At 44.1% G+C, this 21,568-nt stretch overlaps 1 protein-coding gene across 4 annotated transcripts in view; it reads left to right on the top strand.

Moving 5' to 3' along the window:
- The window catches only part of MOB2 (MOB kinase activator 2), a 109,265-nt gene extending 97,656 nt beyond the window's left edge, over nt 1-11,609 (top strand). For all 4 annotated transcript variants that reach the window (XM_064714750.1, XM_064714749.1, XM_064714746.1 and 1 more), the window contains exons 2-5: nt 1,333-1,493; nt 2,698-2,791; nt 8,908-9,032; nt 10,277-11,609. In XM_064714750.1, coding sequence (XP_064570820.1) covers nt 1,333-1,493; nt 2,698-2,791; nt 8,908-9,032; nt 10,277-10,587 — 691 coding nt within the window. In that variant the 3' untranslated portion in view covers nt 10,588-11,609. The remainder of the gene's footprint in view (nt 1-1,332; nt 1,494-2,697; nt 2,792-8,907; nt 9,033-10,276) is intronic.
- Nucleotides 11,610-21,568: the final 9,959 nt, after the last annotated feature.

Below are 21,568 nucleotides of genomic sequence, written 5' to 3'. Positions count from 1 at the left end.
AGCTCGGTCTCTGCCTGCTCCAGAAGGGATTATGTGGATGATGAATCTCTCTGAAGATGGGTTTAATCAACAGATCAGTAAAGAGCCCATGAAGAGAGAAAACTGAGTGATCATATTTCCTTTAAGAAGAGCACTGAGACTTCAAACACCATTCCAGGAAAGATGTGTATCACATCCTCATAGCAAAAATTAAGCCTGCATGTATCTCAGACAGGAACACAGCTGGAAGATTATTTAAGTGTGTTAAGAGCCAGAATGTGAGGTCTGTTTCCTTTGGATGAGATCTCAATGAGTTTTGACAGCAAACTTAATGCAGTCATCTGCAAAGGTGGGCTTGTCTTGGCTTTACAGATCCTTAAAAATCACTTCAATGAAGACAGCCTGATATTGAAAAAGAACAAAACAACTGGCATCTCTTCCTTGTTTTTACATTATAATGGACAACAAGTATTGTCCTATGATTGTGCCTCACCATTAAATAGCTCTTCCATCTCTGCTTAGGTGGATTTTTTACCTGTAGGAACACATGGATGTTTGACCACATAGCCCAAAGGACCAAAATGCTTGATCCACTGTCCTTCCTACCGAATCTTTGGTCCAGGGTTGGGTTGAGAGTCTATTTAGAAAACAAGTGAGAGGAACACTTGTGATTACAGCAAACACTTTACAGATGGGAGATGAGAAGTCACAATATGCCATGGAGATAAATGTCTTGTATGGCATGTGGTTTCTGTGCTTTTATAAATGGAAGGTTATTTCATAAATGCATTCGATTTCCAAGGGTTTTCAGAAAAACATGAACTCAACTCTTTCTGTCCCAGGTAACCCTAGAATTGCGAAAACAGGTATTTTTGTGCTTATCACTGCTTTTAGCTGGAGTCACAGACATTCACTTAAGGAGCCTTCTGATAGGGCTGGAGAGCAGGGAATGCTGTAGGCTTTGAAGGAGCAGCACCAGCTTTTCCAGCTGTCTTCTTGCAGCAGCCAGATTTGCTGTTTCTCAGACTCCTGTTCTGCAGGTGAGCAGGAGCTGCCCATGTGAGCACCAGCGCAGCAGGTTGTTGGTGCTCACATGGGCTCCCACAGGCACAGAGCTTGTCACCACTGTTCATAGGCCTGAGGAGAGACCAGTGCTCTCCCAGGAGTTTGTAATCTCATCTGGCCAAAGGGCAGCAGAGATGGAACAGCAAAATGAAGCTGCTGGGGAAGGGAATGCAGGAGGAGCAGTGTAAAGGCAAATACAGGAGTTTGGATGAACCAGCTGCCTTCAGGTTTCTGTAGCTGTTCAACAGTAGAACTAACCCCACTTCTCTCTTTTTTAATCTTTTGCAGGAAGTCCAAGGGAAAGCCAAATGGTAAGAAGCCAGCACCAGAAGAGAAGAAGCTTTACCTAGAGCCAGAATACACAAAATCCAGAATTACCGACTTCGAGTTTAAGGAACTAGTGATGTTACCACGGGAAATAGACCTCAATGAGTGGCTTGCCAGCAACAGTGAGTATTATGTTCCTACAGCTCTAAGCTTGCTGTCCATCCTCAAGAGGCCATTCATTCACTCTTTTTGCTGTTTTCAGTGCTTAGAGAAACACTCAGTGACTATTTATGCTTACTGTGTAATGCATGTCATTATACCTTGAGTGGTAATTAAGCTGTCTCACGCACAGCCCAGCTGTGCTCAGCAGCATGAAAGCCTTGATGCATTTCCTCCTTCCAGCCTCCTCCCTGTGGCACTGAGGGCACTGCAGTTTTGGATGCTCTTTGCAGAACCATCAAGATCCCCGTTGACTGCTTGCTAAACTGGCTGGCTCTGCATGTTTCTGACTCCAGCTACTGATCTTCCAGAAGCATTGTAAAAATGGAGTTTCTAAAGACTTGTATGTAAAGCAACTTAGGCCTAAAGCCAGAAGTTGTGAAGTCTTTTGGTCAGATTTTTTCCTCCCCACTCCTTCCAAATCTTGGTTGAATTATTGTGGATTTCAGCAGGCTGAAATTCAGAGGTGTGACCAGCTACTGTGACTGAATGCTGTCCCTGTGCACTTCAGCCCTGACTTGCTGTACTTTCCTGGGCTACTCCTGCCTCTCCTCACCTGCATCTGTGGCCCACTCTTGTTTATGTTTTCAACAGTGTGTGGTAGAAGCAAGAAACTACTTTAAAACTGCATGCTAGGAAAGTTTATAGACACTCATTAAGAAAAAGTGAGGCACCCCATGAGAAGTATTAAAAAGTTAAATTATCTAAGGAGATTTTTAAAAAGTAGAAGTGTACTAGGTTTCATGCTGCTTGTTTTTACAAGGAGACATATTTTGAAAACTAATAGTGCTGTTTTCTAGCCACTGTAGATTTTAAGTCTGACTTCAAAAGAATGTAGCAAATTGTTTGCCTTCAGCTTATAGTAGAGTATTCTACTGTAAAGGTGAGGCTGATGACGGAGACACTTTCCAGTCTTGCTGCTTTGTGAGTAATAAGAGCTAATGCATCATGGTGCTTTCATCTTAAATCAAAACAAGAGCTTTCATTCTGTGTACCTCTTTGTTTTGCAGTTCATCATTAGGCTCATTTAGCTAAATCATGTTTAAATTTGTATGCAAGCTCAAGACTGAGGTTGTTTCACTTGCTGTATTTAAATAATTGTCTGGAGGATAACCAGTGTTTGAAAGGATTTTACTTCTGAATTTCTTTCCTTTGTTTATTTTTCAGCAACAACTTTCTTTCATCACATCAACTTACAGTATAGTACAATCTCAGAATTCTGTACAGGAGAGTCATGTCAGACTATGGCAGTGTGCAATACGTAAGTCAATATTTTCATTTGTTACATGTGCAAGGTTTCCATGTCTTAAGTGTCTCCTAGGGGAGGATATTGGTGTTGGATGGCACCGGGCAAGTGTTTACAGCAGGTCTCTACTTGTTGAGAATGTGTCAGCTGTGCATCCTCTCCCTTCAGCAGGGAATGTGATGGAAATCTGTTTTTGTGGAGGACTAGAAGGCTGAGAATCTCTGAGTGCTCTGAGCTGGCTTTATAAGGTCAGATCAGAGAGGCAAATGACCACGTGTGTGCTTGGGGGAGAGGGAAAGGAGGGTGTTAAGGGAACTTCCTTGTCTGACCATCAGGAGCTACTGTGGCAGTCAGTCGTGAGTTGGGACCAAGGCCCCTGCGCAGCTACACACCCCACACTCACTCAGGCCAGCTTTTCTCACTGGCTTGACCCAGGTTTTCCATAGCAAAGTTTTGGGGGTCCAGATCCTTAAAATTAACTTGGTACAGTAACTAAATAACCTCAGAACAGCTCAATCCTGTGCCTCCAGGGAGGGGCCCCAAACAAAGGGAATTCTGGGCTTTTATAGCCTCACTGTTGAAAAAGCCTGAGTGAGTCTTGGGGTTGTCAGCTGCTGCTGGGTCTCTGAGTGTCACCTGGCTGGGTCACAGGTGCCCATGTCCTTTGCTGTGCCCCTGCCATGCAGAGCTCAGCCCTGAGCCTGCAGTGCAGCTGTACCTGCACAGAGTGTGCTCCTGAGCAAGGGCAGGGCAGGACTGTCTGTACTGGTCACAGTGCTGCGGTTCCAGGGAAGGCAGGGCAGGGGAGGTGAGTTGTGAAAACCTCAGAGTATTCGTCTAAGAGCTGGAATGCTGACACAGCTCCAGGCTGCTGGTGGATAACCTCTAGCCTGGCGTGAGCCCCTGGGCACAGAGGACACAAGTGGCAGCTTTGCAAGAGTAAGGAAAACTTTTGGTTTGGCATTTTTCTGCCTCTAGAACTTAGAAGACTTTAACATGGACTAGCAGTTAGCTCTGGAAGAAAGCTTTGTAGTGTTACTGGACAGTGTGAATATCAGAAAAGTTACGATAAACTTCTGCTCCTGATGAGCACAGTCCAACATGGTGGAATATGAGATCTAGTCAAGTATGAATATGCCTGTTGTGTTTTGGGTTTTTTTCCCTCCAACATGTGTTGATAGTCCTTTTCTTCCCTCCTCTTGCATTTCCAGGGATTAATTTACTTGAAATGGATTTTAAAAGAGGCGACTGGGCAGTAATGTCATAGTACATCAAACAACATCCCAGGGCATGTATGCAACAGAACCTCTATTTTGTGTCTCTGACAATCATTACATAATTCTTAGAAGGAAAGCCTTGCTTAATGTACTGGTCTATCTTGTAGACTTGAAGTTAATATCAGGGGCTTTCTTTTGAGAGCACTTAAAAGCATGTAAAGTGTATGGAGGGTATTTTTGCATGTAGAAGGAGGAATGATAGCTGTCAGAGAGTTAAAGGCCATGCTAGAGACTTTGAAACCAAGCTGGAAGAGAAGGTAATAAATCTCTGCTGGACCCAGATTTTATCAAAAGGAGACAGCCTGTCTCTTAAATAAGAAATGGTGAGCAGTAAGATGAGTATTTTGTTGATTCTTGTTCCCAAGCATGCTCATGTTTAAATTCCTGATGCAGCACTGGCAGTCCCAAGCACAGAGTTCAGCTGTTTATCCACTTGGCTGGTGGGAAATAGTGGCTAAAAGGTGGTGGTGATTGGGAACCTGCATTAGTGTTGCTCCATTCTGCTCTACTGAGCCTTTAACAAGAGTTTTCTGTAAGCACCTTGTGCTGCAGAATAAAGAGAGGAAGTGCCTGTAGGCAACTGCAGCTGTAGCCTGTATTTTTAGTGGTAGGGACTGATAGCAGAATGTTCCTATCCTTTGTTTTGGAAAACTGAAAAATGGTGCTATTTGGGAATAACAGGAAGCATGTCTACACTTGGGTGAAGCACTTGAAATGGCTTGTGTGTAGCTAAATCATAACAACCTCAGTACCTTCCTGTACTTGGGGGCAGGTGGCTGATTCACATCTGCACACTGGAGGCTGCTTGCTTCTAGCAGATGTGTGGGTCTGTGAAAAAGCCACCAAGGTGAGATCAGCTGCCTACACACCTCAGCACAGTTCAGCTCTGTGGGCCCCTTTCATAACCCTGTTCTCCAAATCCTGATCTTTTTGTGCTGCCTTTCCTAGCTTTGGTAAGTTGAGTATCTGCTTGTTGTGTTGGAGAAGCATCAGTTGCTGTGGCTCATTGTGCCTTGGACCTGTCTCCAGTGTTTAAAGAGAGACACCTGAACACTGGTGTCAGTTGCTGATTAACCTGGGGGACACTGCAGGCTTAGCCTTCTGTGGCTGTGATCTGTTTGTTGCTCTCATTTGGAGTAAAATAGCATTTGGCTATATAAGATTGCCATAGAATTACAGTACCTTGGAATTAAGGTGCAGTTTGCCATTGTTTCCCATGCTGATTTCTTGGGTAGTTCCATATGAAAGTCTGCATTCTGTTCCACTTTTATATTTTCCCTGCTGTGTACTTTATTATACATTTTGGATCACACCATTCTGGTCATGCCTAAGAAAGGCTTTTTTTATTTATGGTTGAGATGTTCAAGTAACTACTGAGAACTGGTTGCTTGTCAAGTTACTTGACATTCAGATTGCACTGCAAGTACCCAGTCCTAAATTTAAAGTATTTGCTGGCACAATAAGCACTGGTTGAAGTTAAATATTTGAGGTAAGGTTTTAACATCTGAGAGAAGCTGCAGCCAAGTGACAAACTGCAGACAGATGCAGCTTTCAGCCCTCTGTCAGATACATGAGATAGCACAGCCATCTGCACACATTAAGGAGGAGAATTTCTGCTTATGGTCACTAGGAGACATCTGACCAAAACTTAGTCTCAGTGTAGAACAGATGGAAGCATTTGCTGGCAAGGTGGGATAATGCCAAGAGAAATACCATAGTGGCCAGTTATCCTCAAATTTTAATGAGGGTGAATGAATACAACTTTGGGAGTTACTTAATTTTGCTCATTAATATGTTTATCACTTGTTGTAAAGCAGGTACTATATTTGAACATGATATTTACTATTAAAATTTAGTGTGCTTTGTAGCTTACTATTACACAAACCAGCTTTAAAGCACCCTGAGCTATAAACTGGTTTTCTAGCTGACATTTAGGTACAACTCCTCAAAGTGCTGCAGTGAGTGTAATAAATAAGAGCCTGTGTAAGTGCTGTACATAAAAGAATAAGTCTACAAAACTCCCGAGGCAGAAATGAAGAATGGATGCAAACTTTCAGGAAGCCCACCTTTCAAAATGTTTTTGTCCAGTGAAATCCCTTAATTGGTAATGCTTATCACTCTTTTTTTTCCTAATCTTAGTCTCTTTTCTCATGTTTATCTTGCCCTTAGTGTCTCTGCATAGGGAGGGGATTTCCTCCTAGAGTGCTTAACTCAAATCTGTACATTTTACATTTTCTTACATTTAAGTTCCCCCAGCTATATGATTTTACATGATGCCTCCTTTCTCTTCTCTGCCATCCAAACACTGCTTAGCCCCTGTGAAGCCATCAGAGCTGTTCAGCTACTCACAAGCACTGTACTCCTGCCTCTGCCTCTCTATCCTGCTTTCTTCATGTTGCCTGTTTTATGGTATTTCTACCAGGACTGTCTCTTCTTCCTTTCCAGGCAAAATAATTTCCACTGTATATGCTTTTCCCTCCTTCCAAAAGCCTTTCTTGTATATTAGTGTAACTCCTGTTCTGCCTTGGATTTTGTGTCATCAACACCAGCCCAGAATGTTTTAGAGGAAAAGGGATAAAGTACATAGATATATTAAGATGCAGTATTGTGATTTCACATATGTTAAGCTTCATTATTTGTATCACAGGCTTTTCTCTGGTAAACCCATAGTCATTTCTCCCTGGGATTTAGAACAGAGCTGCAGATTCTTCATACTCTCCATACTGGGGAGATTTAAATCTGCAGGTTTTGAAAAGTGCCCTTAAGTCTCATCCTCTTGTCCGTTCTGCTTCCCATCCATTCCCTAATATGGGGCTGTGCTGTCACAGTGCCAGTGGTGGAATGCAATTAGGCTTCTGTGCCCAAGTGAGCCCTTGCGTGGCCCCAGAGTGCTCCTGTGCTGTTGGTGGAGATAACTGCAGCGGGGGTGGGAGCCCTGTACCAGGTGCGAGGTGTTCATGGCACGTCAGGGGCTCGCTCCTCTCTGCCCCTGAGAGCTGGGAATCTGTTCAACAGCACCTGGAACATGAGGAAAACACATGACTCTAATCAACAGGACAGTCCCTGTAGTTAGCCCCTTACTGTTAATGATTCTCCTGTTTAATTCCAGGTTTGCATAGTAATTTCCTAATTTTCAAGAAAAGGCAGAAAGGCTGGGCAGTGGGATGCTAGAGGAGATTTATTCACTTACATGAGAATATAAGTGAACTTGTACAGTTGCCAAATTGTTTCTTTTGAGTAAAATCCAATTATCAACACTCAGCTTTGCACCTAAGGGCAGCTCTAAACTGTGCTTTCTGTCTTGCAGCTGAGGATTCCTGCAGCATGAGAGAACTGCTGGGGTAGAACAGTGATCCTGCCTCTGCTTCTGATGACAAGCACTGTCTTAAAACCCAGAATAAGGCAGAATTGCCTGAGTCTGTCTCTCTCTGCAGGAGTAGGCAAACAAGGTTGTGTTGGTGCACTACATTGTGTAATTCCTTAGAGGTGGATTGTACAAAGGAAGTGAACAGTGGTGAAGAGCACAGTCTGTGCCTAAGGGCCCAAGTGCTGGGTTTGATGCCTGACATAGCTCTGAAAAGAAATTTTGACTCCTGCTGTTTTCACTCACCTTTTTACTCAATTTTGCAGTCAATCCTTTTCTCTCTAATAAAGGACAGAGTGACCAAATACTACATAGTGAAAAGGAGCTGAAAGAAAAATTCTAAAACCTTACTTTACCTTTCCTCTCCTAACTTGAACTATTCTAGTTATTTTTGCAGCTTCCTCTTGTTTTCACATGGCTTGGGGCATGGACTGTGAATAGTGTTATTGGGGAAGACCAGTACAACGGATTTCTTACCAGCCCTATCATGATATAGGACTGTGTCTTGAGCTTAGACTTTCTGAAGGAAGTTCATAAACTGGAACTCAGGGCTCTTCTAATGTGACATAGCAATAAAAACTTAAAAAGTGTTTTCCTGAATTCTTTATCTGTAAAACATTTCTCTCTGTCTGCCTAATCAAGTGGGTGTATGCTCTCAGTAGCAGTTAGAGATGCTTTAATTAACCATGACTTTTTCTTAAAAAGGAACAAACATTGAGTTGTTTTGTAGCCTTCAGATTGTCTGTCAGCTGAAGGATGGCTTCAGTTAATCAAAGCTATTATGGCTAACTGATTGAATTATGGTTGCTTTTGGAGAGCTAGTATCTCCTGGTAAAATGCAACAGGAATATTCACTGATGGCAGAATCACATGTAAATTCAAGTGTTTGGGGGAAACTGTAACTGTAACCTAAGGAGCAGAGTTCACTGCTGGCATGGATGTGCAGAAGGGGCCTGAAAACTTCCCTCGGGGCTGCATTTTGGAACAGGATTTGGACCACCTGAAATCACGGCCAGTGCTGGAGAGCCCCAGGCTGGGAAAGGTGGTGTTCTGGAGCCACCGTCTGACTGTTTCACAGTATTGCACGACAGAACTAATTCATGCTCTCTGATGTTAGGCATCAGAAGTTCATCAGTTCGTCACTGTGCAATGTTGTTGCTCCTTAAATATAGTTCAGTAATGCTTTCCTGTACATTTCTACAGACTGTATGTAAACCTGTCATGGATAGGGAACCAGAACTCCTCAGCAGAACTCCTCCCCTTGCAGTCTTGTTCAGCAAGGCTTTCTGTGCTTGGTGCTGCCACCTGCACTCTGGCCTAGACTGACAGGGAGAGACAAAATCGGCCAACACAAGTTCAAGTTCTTCAATGCAGAAAAAAGTGAATCTCCTCTGTAGCAGCTGCTGTTTTGTATTACTTGGACAGAGCCCCTTGGAGGAGTAGCTGAGGAGCAGAGTGTGATGTGGTGACCCTGTCCCTTCTCTCCACAGACAGTACTACTGGTATGATGAGCGGGGAAAGAAGATCAAGTGCACTGCTCCTCAGTACGTTGACTTCGTCATGAGTTCGGTGCAGAAGCTAGTGACAGATGAGGACGTCTTTCCAACGAAATACGGTACGGCTGCTGCCTGGGGCTCTTGGGGTGCCATCAGTCAAGGGACAGTTGGTATTCTTCTGTGAATGACAGACAGCTTTCTCACCTTTGATGGGTTTTAGTTTGGTTTCTTTTGTAGTTTTGGTTGTTTGGGGTTTTTTTAAGGAAGATTATAATTTTGGTTGATGGTTGCAGTAAAAGAAGACTTACCCTCTTAGATGTGTGAACCAGGGTGAAAGTCTCACAAACCTGACCCCTTGGCCTATAGCTCATCATCAGTACCCCTTTTTCTTCAGGCATTTTGAGATGATCTAGCCTGGACTTATTGAGGATAAAATTCTGAAAACAGTCAGCATTTGTGTGTTCAATACAGTTTGTTGATAGCAAACTTCAACCTTTGTGTGGCTTTACTATTTCCATTAGAGCCTCAATGCATTAAGAAATGTGGGTAATAAATTGGATTGCAGCAATGTGGCTTGCTTTCTTTGCCCAAGGCCCTGCATTGTCTCTCATAGTGTTTGCAGTCTCCTTTCCCATACAAAGATTTAATAAGAATGTGATTTTTAGAGCTGAAAAGCAATAGCAAAGTAATTTTATCTCAAATTTGTATCCTAACAAGATTGATACATGCAATGCCTTTGGTTAAGGGGAAGAAAATAGAAACTTGAAGCTATTGTAGGTGGGCTTAATCAGAACTAAAAGCACCTGGCTTCATGAGCCACTTCAAGAGGTAATTGGGAAACTAGGACATTACAATATAGAAAACATTAGGCTGGCAGCCTTTGCTTACAAAAGAGGTAGTTTCTTTCCCCTTTGATAGAATTTCAGTATGTTCAAGGGAACAAGGTATATAAAGTTATGTACAAACTGCCACACGCCACCAAGGCCCTTGTACCATGGCTTCCATTTTAGGATCTCTGAACTGATGTTTCAGGGGAAAATTCACTCCTGGACAAACTAGATAAGGACACAGAAGAACCTCTCATTTTTACAGCCTGTAGCTAAAAAGGTAGTGGCTTTAGAGAAGAACTACACTTGCTGCCTGATTTTTGAACCATTAAGGTTTAAAATTTAAATTCAAATGAAAATGCATAATATTTGCCTTAACCTTGTCCCTCAAATTCCTATCAAAAGAAGGTGATACGACACAGGGCCCTCAGGTTGTTTGCTGTGTAAGTTGGGCGGGTTGCTCTTACCCAGGTGCTGCTGTGGGGCTGACAGCAAGCAGCTGGTGCTATCATGGTGTTTCTCCATCTTCCTTTCAGGCAAGGAATTCCCAAACTCATTTGAGTCCCTAGTGAAGAAGATCTGCAAGTACCTGTTCCATGTGCTGGCCCATATCTACTCCTCACACTTTAAGGAGACTTTGGCACTGGAGCTGCACGGACATTTAAACACACTCTACACACACTTTATCCTATTCATCAGGGAGTTCAACCTCGTGGACCCTAAAGAGACCACCATCATGGATGACCTCACGGAGGTCCTCTGCAGCAGCAGCGGGAGCAGCAGTAACGGGAGCGGCAACGGGAGCAGCAACAGCGCAGGAGCACAGAACCACGTGAAAGAGAGATGAGCCCTCCTCCTGGACCCAAACTAACATTCTGAACAGTATAATCTATTGTGTGTATGTGTATGTATATGTTCAGATATACATACCGGCATATACCGTGATGAAAGCTGACCGCAGAGATGCTGCCACGCAGGACGCGCAGTCGTTCGGGGCTGTACGGAGCTTTGGGTTCTTGCGCCAGCCGGCGAGAAGTTGCACCAATTTTATTTTATTTTCTGTCCACTCCTCCTTTTACCTATTCAGATGGATGATGAGTGCTGTTTTTAGAGAAGAGCCAAGCTTGAGAGTGGGGCCACTCTTGGTTTTTTTGTTTTGTTTTGGTTTTTTTTTCTCCTTTTGTTTGGTTGTTTGGTTTTCTGTTTTTCTTTCTTTGGTCTTGAGTGCAAGCCCTTTGGTCTTTCTAGGATGGTGGTCCTGCCATTTAAAAAGTATCTATTATATTATAAGAAGTAACTTTTACTTTGAAGTGGCTTAAAATGCAGGTTTGTTTGGGGTTCTTTTTGGGGGGGTGGGGTGGTTTTTTGGTTTGGTTTTACATAGACTGCCCCTTACCCTGCCAAAAGCTCCCCTACTGAGTGCATCTTGCCCTTTGTTAGCGTGGAATAGGAAGAAACTCCTGGCTTGACTAGAGTAGCAACTAGGATCTTGCTACATGTTGAAAGTGGGCAAGATTCTCCAGTTGTCCCATCTACTCGGTCACAAAGTGTGAACGTGCAAGAGGATCCACAAACCTTTCTGCTTATTGCTCCTACAACATATATACTCTTTTCTCTGCTCCCCTGCCTCTTCTTTTCCCAGGCACACCTGCACAGGTAACAGGAGTGGGATCACTGCAGTCCAAAACCATGTGCAAGAGTCACCACCATTTGCTTTCCCTTGAACAGAGGCCCGGGGAAGGGGGGAGAAGGGTATACTGAGTCAGTCACCGCCTGTGCTAGAAAGATGGCTGTTGGCATAAAATTATATTGTTGGCTTATTTTAGTTCATCTGTTCTATAATAATAAAAACAAATCTATCAGCCACAAGCTTTGTTTTCATGTGTGCAGCGTCAGAAGTCACCAGACCCCCACTCCTAGAGCCTCCCTTGCACCACTGAATGCTGCTGCCCTGCTGGCAGCCAGCTTTATAAATAATGGGTTGTTTTCCACCCTGTGATCTTACACTTATTATTATAATCCCTTGCTTTTTCCAGTAGCCCTAGGAACAGCCTCCCCAGGAAATACAAAGATAAGCACCTCTTGGAGACGGGCAGGTTTCCTCTTTGTGCACACATCCAATCTGGAAATGCAGTGACATCCTGGATAACTTGAAGCAAATACTGAACCACAGCATCTCTGGATACAGTATTACATCAGTACTGTATCTGGACAGTGATATTCCTTTCTTTCCTTCAAGTTTCCAATGAATTCTTGCAGTCATTATTTCCAGCTGGGGAAATGCCAGATTTTGCTTGTATTTGTTCTTCTGTAAAAGCTGTCAAAGCTACTGGTTTTGGTCATTACCTGAGGCCTATGAATGATTAATTAATAACTGACCTGGCATAAATCTGAGAAGGTTTTCCAGAATGAAGTCTGCACCTGTCTTAAAAAGGTAGTAGAGAAGAGGAAGGTAGAACAAGTGCAAAGAAAAAAGCAAAGGAAAAGCACAACTAAGGGGTGAAATTTAAAAAAAAAAAAAAAAAAAAAAAAACATAAACCAAAGAACAAAGCATGAGCAAGAAAGGAGAAAAAGCAAAAGTGCAAGCAAGAAAAAAGCTTGTGAAGAAGAGGGCAATAGCAACAACAGGTAATGACAAGTGTTCAAATGAGAAAAAGACTACATCATGAAAGTGACATGAGCAGCAAAAAGGCATGAGCACAGGAGAAGGGAAGAGCAGGAGTGAGGGCTGGGTGGAGGGATTGAAAGCAACCTCAAAACTTGTGATGCCAGACTTGTCCTGTGTTGTTTGTTTCTGGATTGTGGACAGCTCTCACTGACCTGCTCAGGTGAGTTGCTGTTAGTGTAGTGGTCAGGAGCACTCCTTCCCCGCCATGTCCTCCTGCTGCAGACTCCATTCCAGACAAATGTTCCCATTCAGTCCCCATGCTGATGTGAGCCTTTCCATGACCATTCCCTGCACTTAAGTCTGGAGGGAAAAGCAGGGGTCAGCAGAAGGAACAGTGCCATTGTAAAGGCCCCTCAGCTTCTTGCCCTGAGAATAAAGTTCAAGAAAATGAGCAAGAAACAACCAGTCAAACCCAAGTGACTTCTGGTAATTCACAATCTTCCTGTAAAAATGCACTTGCAGTTGTGTTTGCTAAAAGACCATTTACAGCTGAAGAATTGGAGAAGGGTTGGACTAGAACAAGAGGCAGTTCAACCCTGGAAAGACTGACCTGGCTTCAGCTCTTGAGTTTCCAATCACAAGGTGGTGATGTCCACGTTGAACAAAAGAGGGACTGTGCTTTAGCTTCCCATTGGAGAACTGGCAGAACCTTGTAGCAAGTCTGGGAATGCACGTGTTGGCTCCAAGCAGCAAACAGTGCAGTGCCAGGAGAGCAGTGCAGTCCCACAGAACAGTGCAGTGCCAAGAGAGCAGTGCAGTCCCACACAAAAATGCAGCTGCCAGGAGAGCAGTGCAGTCCCACGGTACCTCTGGAGGAGCCTGCTGCTGTTCATGGCAGCTGTCCCAGCTTTGCTCTGCAGGCATTTGCTATTCCTGAAAGCACAGGCGTTTCCTCTGCCGGGGTAATCGCTTTATATTTTACAAGCAGTTAACAAGAACACAAATAATGAATCCTGTTGTAGTGTGGCCTATCTTGTTGGGTTTAGCAGTGGGAATAAGGGAAACACTGAAATGGCGCCAACACCAATGTTCTTCTAAATGTTACTGTAAAGCTCAGCCCGAAGGCATCCCAGGGTATTGCAGTGCTTACTGAATTACACTGTAGGAACTTCAGATACAGAAATGCCACTAAGCCTTCAGAGCTTGTCACTGACTTCCTCCCATGCTTGGAACATGTCACCAATGCCCACACTGTGAGCACTGGGTCTGAATTCACCTGGGACTAAGAGGCTTAGGCCTTCCAACACTGAAATGATGAATGAAATATTAAATTGTCATATGAAATTATCATATGAAATACGAAATTATCATATTGTTACTTTAAATATGCTTTGTACATTGTTTAAAGTGCTGTCAAAACAACAGAGAGAACTTAATTACCCTACATCCTATGCCACCCTATCCTTAAAGATCATGACAGACCATACCATGGTTTGGCCAACCGTGGTTGCTAAATAAATAAAATACTACAGAAAACCAACAGAACGCTACTAGAAAACCACCTTCTTGAACCATCTAGGCACACACCCCCTCATCCTGCCATGCACTGGCAGGCCTTACTTTGTCAAACACGGCTTTACACCTGCCAGAGCAAAATCCTAAAACCACAGCAAAGCAAAAACTGTCACAGGGCTGAAGTCTTTCACTTAAAGCCAGCAACTGTCCTGTGTGCATTTTGGGTATCCTGTTCTTGGCATTTGGTACTCTGCAAACACAAGTGATGTGCAGACGAGCTGAGGTTGAGTAAGTTCATAGCATATATAAATGTATAGGGTGAATTTTTCAGGGTGTCAAGCTGAAACTTTCCCCTATTTTGTCATTATCCCTGAGGTTTTGAGGTGGCAGCATCCATAGGAAATCCAAGCCTCAGTGCCTATAAATAAAAACAGGAGGAGAAGAATTTCTCTATCCATGCCATCTGGAATGAACACCAGCAGGTAAGCGAGGTAGGCAAGGACCAAAGTCAGCAGCTTATGCCTGTCACAAGTGTTTTGGGGTTTTTTTTTGTGTCTGCCCATTCAGAGAAGGGACAAAGGAACAGTGCCAGCACATCTTTTGCACAAAGAGCCACATGCAGCTTTAACATCAAGGGAATGAAGCTGTGTAGAGATCAGAGGGCAGCTTCACCCCAGCACTAAGAAAGGTCCACTGGAATTTGAGTCAGGCACCGTCTACTTCAACCCAGCAAAATCAGAGCTATGCCCTTCTTCCTTGCCTGGGAATGGAACAAGTGTCAGATCCCAGAGAGCACACTCATTTTACATGTGAGTAACAACCTCTTAACCAAAAGCATTAAGAAACCCAATCAGAAAAGAACACTTTGTTGCTGAGATGATCTGAGGAAGGAGAGAGATGGCTCTGAGGTACCACTAGTTCTGGCCAAACGTGCATGCCAGGATGCTCCTGGAAGGGATCAGGGGATAAAGATGGATGCTGCCAGGTAAAAATGAGCTCCTGCACATCAGCAGGAGACTGCAGGACTGCCACAGAAACAAGCCATCCCATAGAAGAACAAGCCAGCTTTATGAAGCCTGCTAAGCACGCTGATCTCATCAAAGCCACGCTTCACCCAACAAGCCTTTGCTCACATCCATCATGGAACTTGTCCCAGCCAATCCTTAGCTCACCATTTCAGCTGTTAACAGAAAAAAGTGAAATCCAGAAATACTCTTCCATTATCTAATCTGCAGACAGAGGAGGAGGTTGTTGTTTTGTTCTATTCAAACCTACTAAACAAATGAAAGCAATGTTTGTGCCTTAGCACAAATGGCAACAGCAGGCAGTTTAATTGTGGTTCTGTTGCCCAGTGGCTGTCAGTAGCCACAGCAAGGGTTCGGTGTGGCTGAGTTATCTATGCTGCTATGCCAGTACCAGTGCCTGAATGTGAAGCCAGCACCTGAAGGATTTCAACACAGATCTGGTATCCTAACACGATGAGCTGTGTGCAGTACAGCGAAATCTTTCCAAACAAACTGATAATATAACATGAGAAAAACACCAAACAGCTGGCTGAAAACCCTCAGTGTCCTAATGGGGTCTCTGTTCTTTTCATGGACAGAACTGTTCTGGTTGTGACAGCTGACATGAACAATAAGACTTTTCAAAGCTAGGTTAGCATGTGATTCAGAGAAAACAGAAATTGTTGTGGCCAAGTGCTCAGATGAGAGAACACTCAGAGAGCTTTGTCTAGCAAAAAAAAAAAAAAAAAAAAAAAAAGCAGTACTAGCTAAACTTGTTTTTATGTTGTCATCTGCTAATTATTTTCATTTTTTCTAAAAAGGAGGTATTAAAATGCTCTGGCACTTTCCCACACACCACCAGTGCAGGTAGTTCATGTTCTCTCACAAGGTGGTGCAGGGTCTCTCACATAAACCACCTCCTTTTCCTTTTAATGGTCTCTGGGATAATTCAAAAGAAAGAGTAGAAAGAGCCTGGGCTAGACAGGCTTTGTGCTCAGTGGAGAGCAGCCCTCTGCAACATCAGCTCAGATACAGAAAGGGCAAATGGCACCTCACAGAGGATTTCAGCTTCTGGGAAACCACTGCTTCAACCTGACATCAGTAAGGCTTAGAAGACACCTGCCCTGAAGCCAGTACTGCCCTCAAGGACTTGGAAGGGAAACCTAAACAGGAAACAAACTGGTCCTGGGCAGCAGGCACTAATTTATCTCCCACTCTGAGCCAATGGAGTACTCCCAGGCTGCCAGTGCAGGAGCTGGAGGTGAATCCCCAGGCTGGGAAAGAGAAGAAAGGCAGCACAGCTGCCCAGCACCATGGACTCATCCAAGCCTGCCAGGACACACAGTGCTTACAGAGTCCTGATCCTTTGTGTGTGCGCTGAATTCCTCTAGGAAAGGCCTTTACTTGACAGCCCTAATTCCAAGTAGATGAAATTTCCTAAATTACTTGTTTCTCCCCTCTTAAGTGCACTTGACAAAGTATCAAACACAAAAACCTGATTTCCATAGGATTAATTCTCAAAATAATTTCAAAGAATATTATTTCTGTTCTCTAGCATCAAAACTTAAGTAGAAGAGCTACCTCTCTCATGTCAAATCTGGTAGACGATGAAATAGCTCTTAACACAGAATTAATCCCACTAAACAATTTACTTTTATTCATAAGGACAACCCTGTTCTTGGCTCTATTTAAAAAGATAATCCAGAACAGGAAAGTGACATTGGATAACCATTTACCTGAAATCTATGTGAAACATGTAAGAAAGAATTCTGTCCTTTTCAACCAAGTTTACTGACACTCAATAATTTAGAAAGGTTAATTTGAATCCTTGTGTCTATAAAACCTGTCTTAGCAGGAGCAAATACAAGAAGCAGAAGACAAATTGTGACTGATGACCAGCTGTACCCACTGCAGCAGAATTGTGAAAACTTCAGCTACTTCAAGAACATTTTTGAGTGAGCACAAGTAATAATACATATATTTGAATAATCTTACCGGTTTAAAACTGATTTAAGCTAGTTTAAGCAAAATCTACAGAGCAGGTGTTGTGATGTGATCAGAGCATCACAGACCCAGCATGTGAGGATGGGCAGTTTTGAGCAAATATTAAAACAAGAAATGCATCAAGACCTCAATAACATCACTGGTGATTCATTATTATACTAGTGATATGGTCTGCAGAAGAGCAAAAAAGGTTTTCTTCTCCCCTCATTTCACTCCCAGAGGATGACATTGGGAAGTGGAGAGCAGGAAGGTAGTCAGGCACTGCAAGCTAGCATTTGTCAGCATCCTGCTGCCAAGCAGAAATTTCAGTCTGAAGCCAAGACACTTGGGAAGAATCTCTACACAATCTGAAGGGCAAGTGAAAGCAGACACACAGTTCCCAGCTGGGCAGGTAAAGCTCCTTCCACAGGAGATTTCCAACTACAAAGCCACTACTGGAGTTCAAGGCTTAGGGCAGATCAGTTCAAGCTCACACAAAGTCAGCACCGAGGCACGAGGAGACTGCAAGGTGTCACCTGAATCCCAGAGCCTGGTCCCAAGCAATTCTGTGCAGCACAGACATCCAGGACACATTTGTATCCTGCCCTCCCACCTTTCTTCTGCCTGCATCAAACCAGTACACTGAATTTAGTAACAAGATACCAACCCTGTGAATGAAGTTAATCTTGTGGTGTAACCACTGCTGAAATGTGAAAGCACAACAAATACTCCAATCCATCAAGGAATTTTGATTGGATTAGAAGCCCTCTGTGTTCCATCATAATCTCCCTGATGAAGGCCAAAAGCAAAACTACATCTGGAGAAGAGAGATTAAAGCCCCCATTAGAACTGTTTAATTATCTGTTATTACTGGATTGACATTCATTTCTGATCCAGGTGCTTCTCAGATAAAGAGCTCAGGTGCTTCATAACAGCAGTGCTTTATTTTACAGTGAGTCTTCTGGCCCAAGAACTGAAAACACGGTTACTTTTTAAAGCTGGGGTCAAGAAATAAGCTTAAGCAAGACTCCATCTGCCTGTCCCTTTTTCTTGCCTACCCCAAATTTTTGGGCTGCAGCCTGGAAGACAGGTAGGATTTTTGATTCAATTATAAAGTTTTCACGAGTTTTGCAGGAACAAGCAACTATTGGAAGGGGAGAAAGAGCCTTTAAATGAACCCCTAAGTTCACAAGTAAGGAAAGAATTGCAGCCTGTGCTCCCATGTTACTTGATGTCAAAGAACCCTCATAAGAACAAACACCCCTAAAAGTCCCCACAGGCAAAGGGACAGAGAGCTCAGAATCACCCACCAATCACAAGTTAAGTGACTATAGTTTCCAAAAGGTGGGCACTTGTTTTGCTGCTTGCAAAGCTGGGACAGCCTGCATGACCCAGAGTTCCTCTGCAGTCTGTCAGCTGGCAGGTACCACACTGGATCATGGTGTTATCCCACAAGAAAGACAAGAAATGCCCAAACAACCTTCCTTTCATTAATAAAGACAGAAATGTAGCCTTTGTATCTGAAAAGAGCTCAAGTGACGGGCTGAGAAATGAAAGATCCTGTCTTTGGGGACAGGCCCTGAGGAGGTTTGCAGACCTGGTCACTGCAATGTGCTGTTGCCAGGTTAAGATGTGGATTCGAATTTCAGCCCAAGCCACTGAGTTCCTTTGAGAGAATCACTGAATTGCTCTTCATCTCAGTTCCCAAAGCTGTATGACAGGGACAACAGGGACCTCTTTTCCTTCTCCTTCTCTGTCACACCTACATGGGGAAAGCTTGTCCCTTGCTGAGGTACCAGAACAGACTCTTGGTTTTTGTGTGCTGTGAAACACACCTCAGTAATGTGCCCCAGTACTGATCTGCCCAGGCTGCTGTGGCAGCGGGCTCTGCTTGGCCTTTCCCTTTGAGCAGGACAGGGCTGTGTCTGGTCCTTCCCCTCCTGCAGACTGGGAGCTTTAGCTGTGACCCTGTCACACCCAGCGAATGCTGTCGTGTCTCTGCAAAGCTACATGGAAGCTACACAGGCTGGAGAGAGGCATATCCACCCCTCTCTCTCCTCCTCTGCTGCCTCTGCACAGCACCACTGACAGCTGGCACATGAAACAGCTTGTAAAAGTCTTGGGAAGCAAAGAGAAAAAGCCAGTGTCTGCTGCCCTGTCCTCTCTGAGGAAGGGCCTGTGTTCTAGACATTGTTCTCCATGCCAGATAATCAGCAGGGCATTGTTCAAGGCCCAGCACCAAAGCTCTGTAGCACAACTGCCTCGTCACCTCACACAGCATGTAGTGGGTGACACCACATTCTGTCTCTCTACAGGATTTTTGCATACTACAAAATGTTTCTCCACCTCTCTCTTGTGGAAAGCAGAGCAGCAACAGCAGCAGAACAGGCAGACCGGGAAGTTTGTGCAAAATCCTTGCAAAACACAGTTTGTACTTCCAAGTGACACCGCAGCCCTTGGTTCTACCCATTGCCACTCACCTCAGGGGCTGTGGTAAAGCTTCTGGGCTGGACTGGCCAGCGCTGCTCTGTGTTCTGGTGGACTCTGTCCCTCTCCCCACAGAGATGGAGCAGGGAAATGCAGGCAGGAACTGCACACAAACACAGCCTGGGGACAATGAACCAGAGACCAACTCAGCTACAGACCTGGCTCAGCAAGTGGTGAGGCATTACAGGGCAATACACGTTAAGGTGACAAAAGTTCTTTGTTCCCTTTTCCCAAATGAGATCCTTTGGCAGCAGTTCTCCTCATTCTGCCTAACATTCTCAGACTCTCCTCTTTCAATCCTTTTGCTAAGGCAAATTTGCAGTGCAACTCCACTGAAACTGAACAGCAGGGTTGTATCTGCTTCCACACCTCTGTATGAGCCCACAGGCCACACACTTCCAAACATATCTGGCAGAACAGCTTTTAAAACTATACTTTTTTAAGTAAATGGCTGCAGCTGGCCCTTGTTTGGGTCACTAAACAAAAACAAGACCCACAGGATAAAAGCTAGAGCTAGTACATCAAACTTAATTAAAACTGCACATAGCCAGGACCAGAGTTTAGTCCCAAGGCCTTTTTTTAAGCTCTTCTGTAAACATAAAGCTCTACCTACTCCATACCCATTTCTGTTCTTATTGTGCAACTTGGTGCTAAAACCGAAGGCTCTTGGCAGGGGTAACAACTTCCTGCACTGCACTTGTGCACAAGAGTTTAGATCAGAACCCAGTGGGAACTGGAGCTCATGAGCATCCCCATAAAGTGAAGGGAGGTCTCAGCCAGGGTTACAGCTGTTACCTAGTCCTACAAACAGGACTTTTTGTGGTACTTTTTGTACAACTGTGACTTTTCACATATCACCAAAGCATCCCTAATGAACGTAGCTCCAATACGTTCCCTGATATATCCTTGCACCTAATTTTGAGCAGCACAGTTCAATAAACCAGACCAGGAGCACTGAAGTAATTTGCTTCAGACAGGAGAGAAATCACTACCCCAACTGTGCATCTCATAAATAACAAGACTTGACCAAGGCAATTGTTACCAACAACATACCCCTGGAATCTAATTCCAGGTAACTCCACTGCGAGTCAGGATTGCCTTGTTTCAGCTTAGTTTCATTCACTCTGAAATCTGATTTTCCTTTGAGAACAAGGAAACTTTGAGAACTTTCCATAGAGCAACTATCCAAACAGACACTGCAATTTGAAGTCACTGCCTCAATGTGAATACTTTTCAAGAGCCTATGAGACCTTACATTAAACACAGCTGCTTTTTCTGACAGGTCTTCTAGAACCTAGAAGTGCTTCCCATACCAAGACTTGCTACTTCCCTAGACCAACCGGTTTTCCTTCTTTTCTGGACAACACAGAGAGAAATGTGTCCCATTCCCAGGGCTGGGCCAGTACTGCCTTCCAGACCCAGGAATGTCCGCAGAAGAGAAAACACTTTGCAGAAGTGCTCAACAAAGAGCAGCTCAATGAAAAGCTGTGGAGCAGAGACTTCTTTCTTCTCCCAGGCAGCTGTTTCTGGAACAGGCTGCCCAGAGATGATGTGCAGTGCCCACCTTGGGGGCACCGAGAGCCCAGAGGGGCACAGCAAAGAGCAGCCTGTTCTCAGCATGTCCCTTCCAGCCTCGCTTTGTGATCTCTCTGCCTGGGTCGCTGGCTACACCAGAAGCACCCACCCTGGCTGCAAGCAAACTCTTCCTTCTGCTAATGCCGCTGATGAAAGCTCGTGTCTCCCTGACCTTGAGGCTGTGTTATCTCCTTTGGCTGCCAGAAGGCGATAATAGCTCCTGACAATGGCAAGAGTCAGCGCTGAGCCGGTGGAACAGGAAATCCCATTTCTCAAGCCCTTCAAAGCCTGCCTGGCACAGTTTCTCTCAGCAGCACTCAGTGAGATTACAGCACTAAAAATAACCCCCACAATAATTGTGCATTTAGAAGAAGAAAGGACTTGCCCTCAATGTGGGTTTCCCTTCCACTCGTGGCCTCAAGTATCCCCAGACAGTTGAACTACTACGGTTTTGTTCTCCAAATTAAGCAGGAGCTGCAGCTGTTGAAGTGGTTTTAAATAAAATAAGAAGATTAAAGGGTACAACAAAGAACTAAGATACTTTCCAGTTTTTAGACAAGTGTCTCTCTTCCCTCCCTGTTGTTTTCTATGGTAAGGAACTCAGAGCTAAATCTCTTCCTCACCAAAACACTCTGCCCTTCCAAGAGAAGCTCAC

The sequence above is a fragment of the Zonotrichia leucophrys genome, chromosome 5, assembly GCF_028769735.1.
Source record: "Zonotrichia leucophrys gambelii isolate GWCS_2022_RI chromosome 5, RI_Zleu_2.0, whole genome shotgun sequence".
NCBI lineage: Eukaryota > Metazoa > Chordata > Aves > Passeriformes > Passerellidae > Zonotrichia > Zonotrichia leucophrys.
The sequence above is the reverse complement of the archived record's forward strand: the minus strand, read 5'-3'. Positions and strand labels throughout refer to the sequence as shown.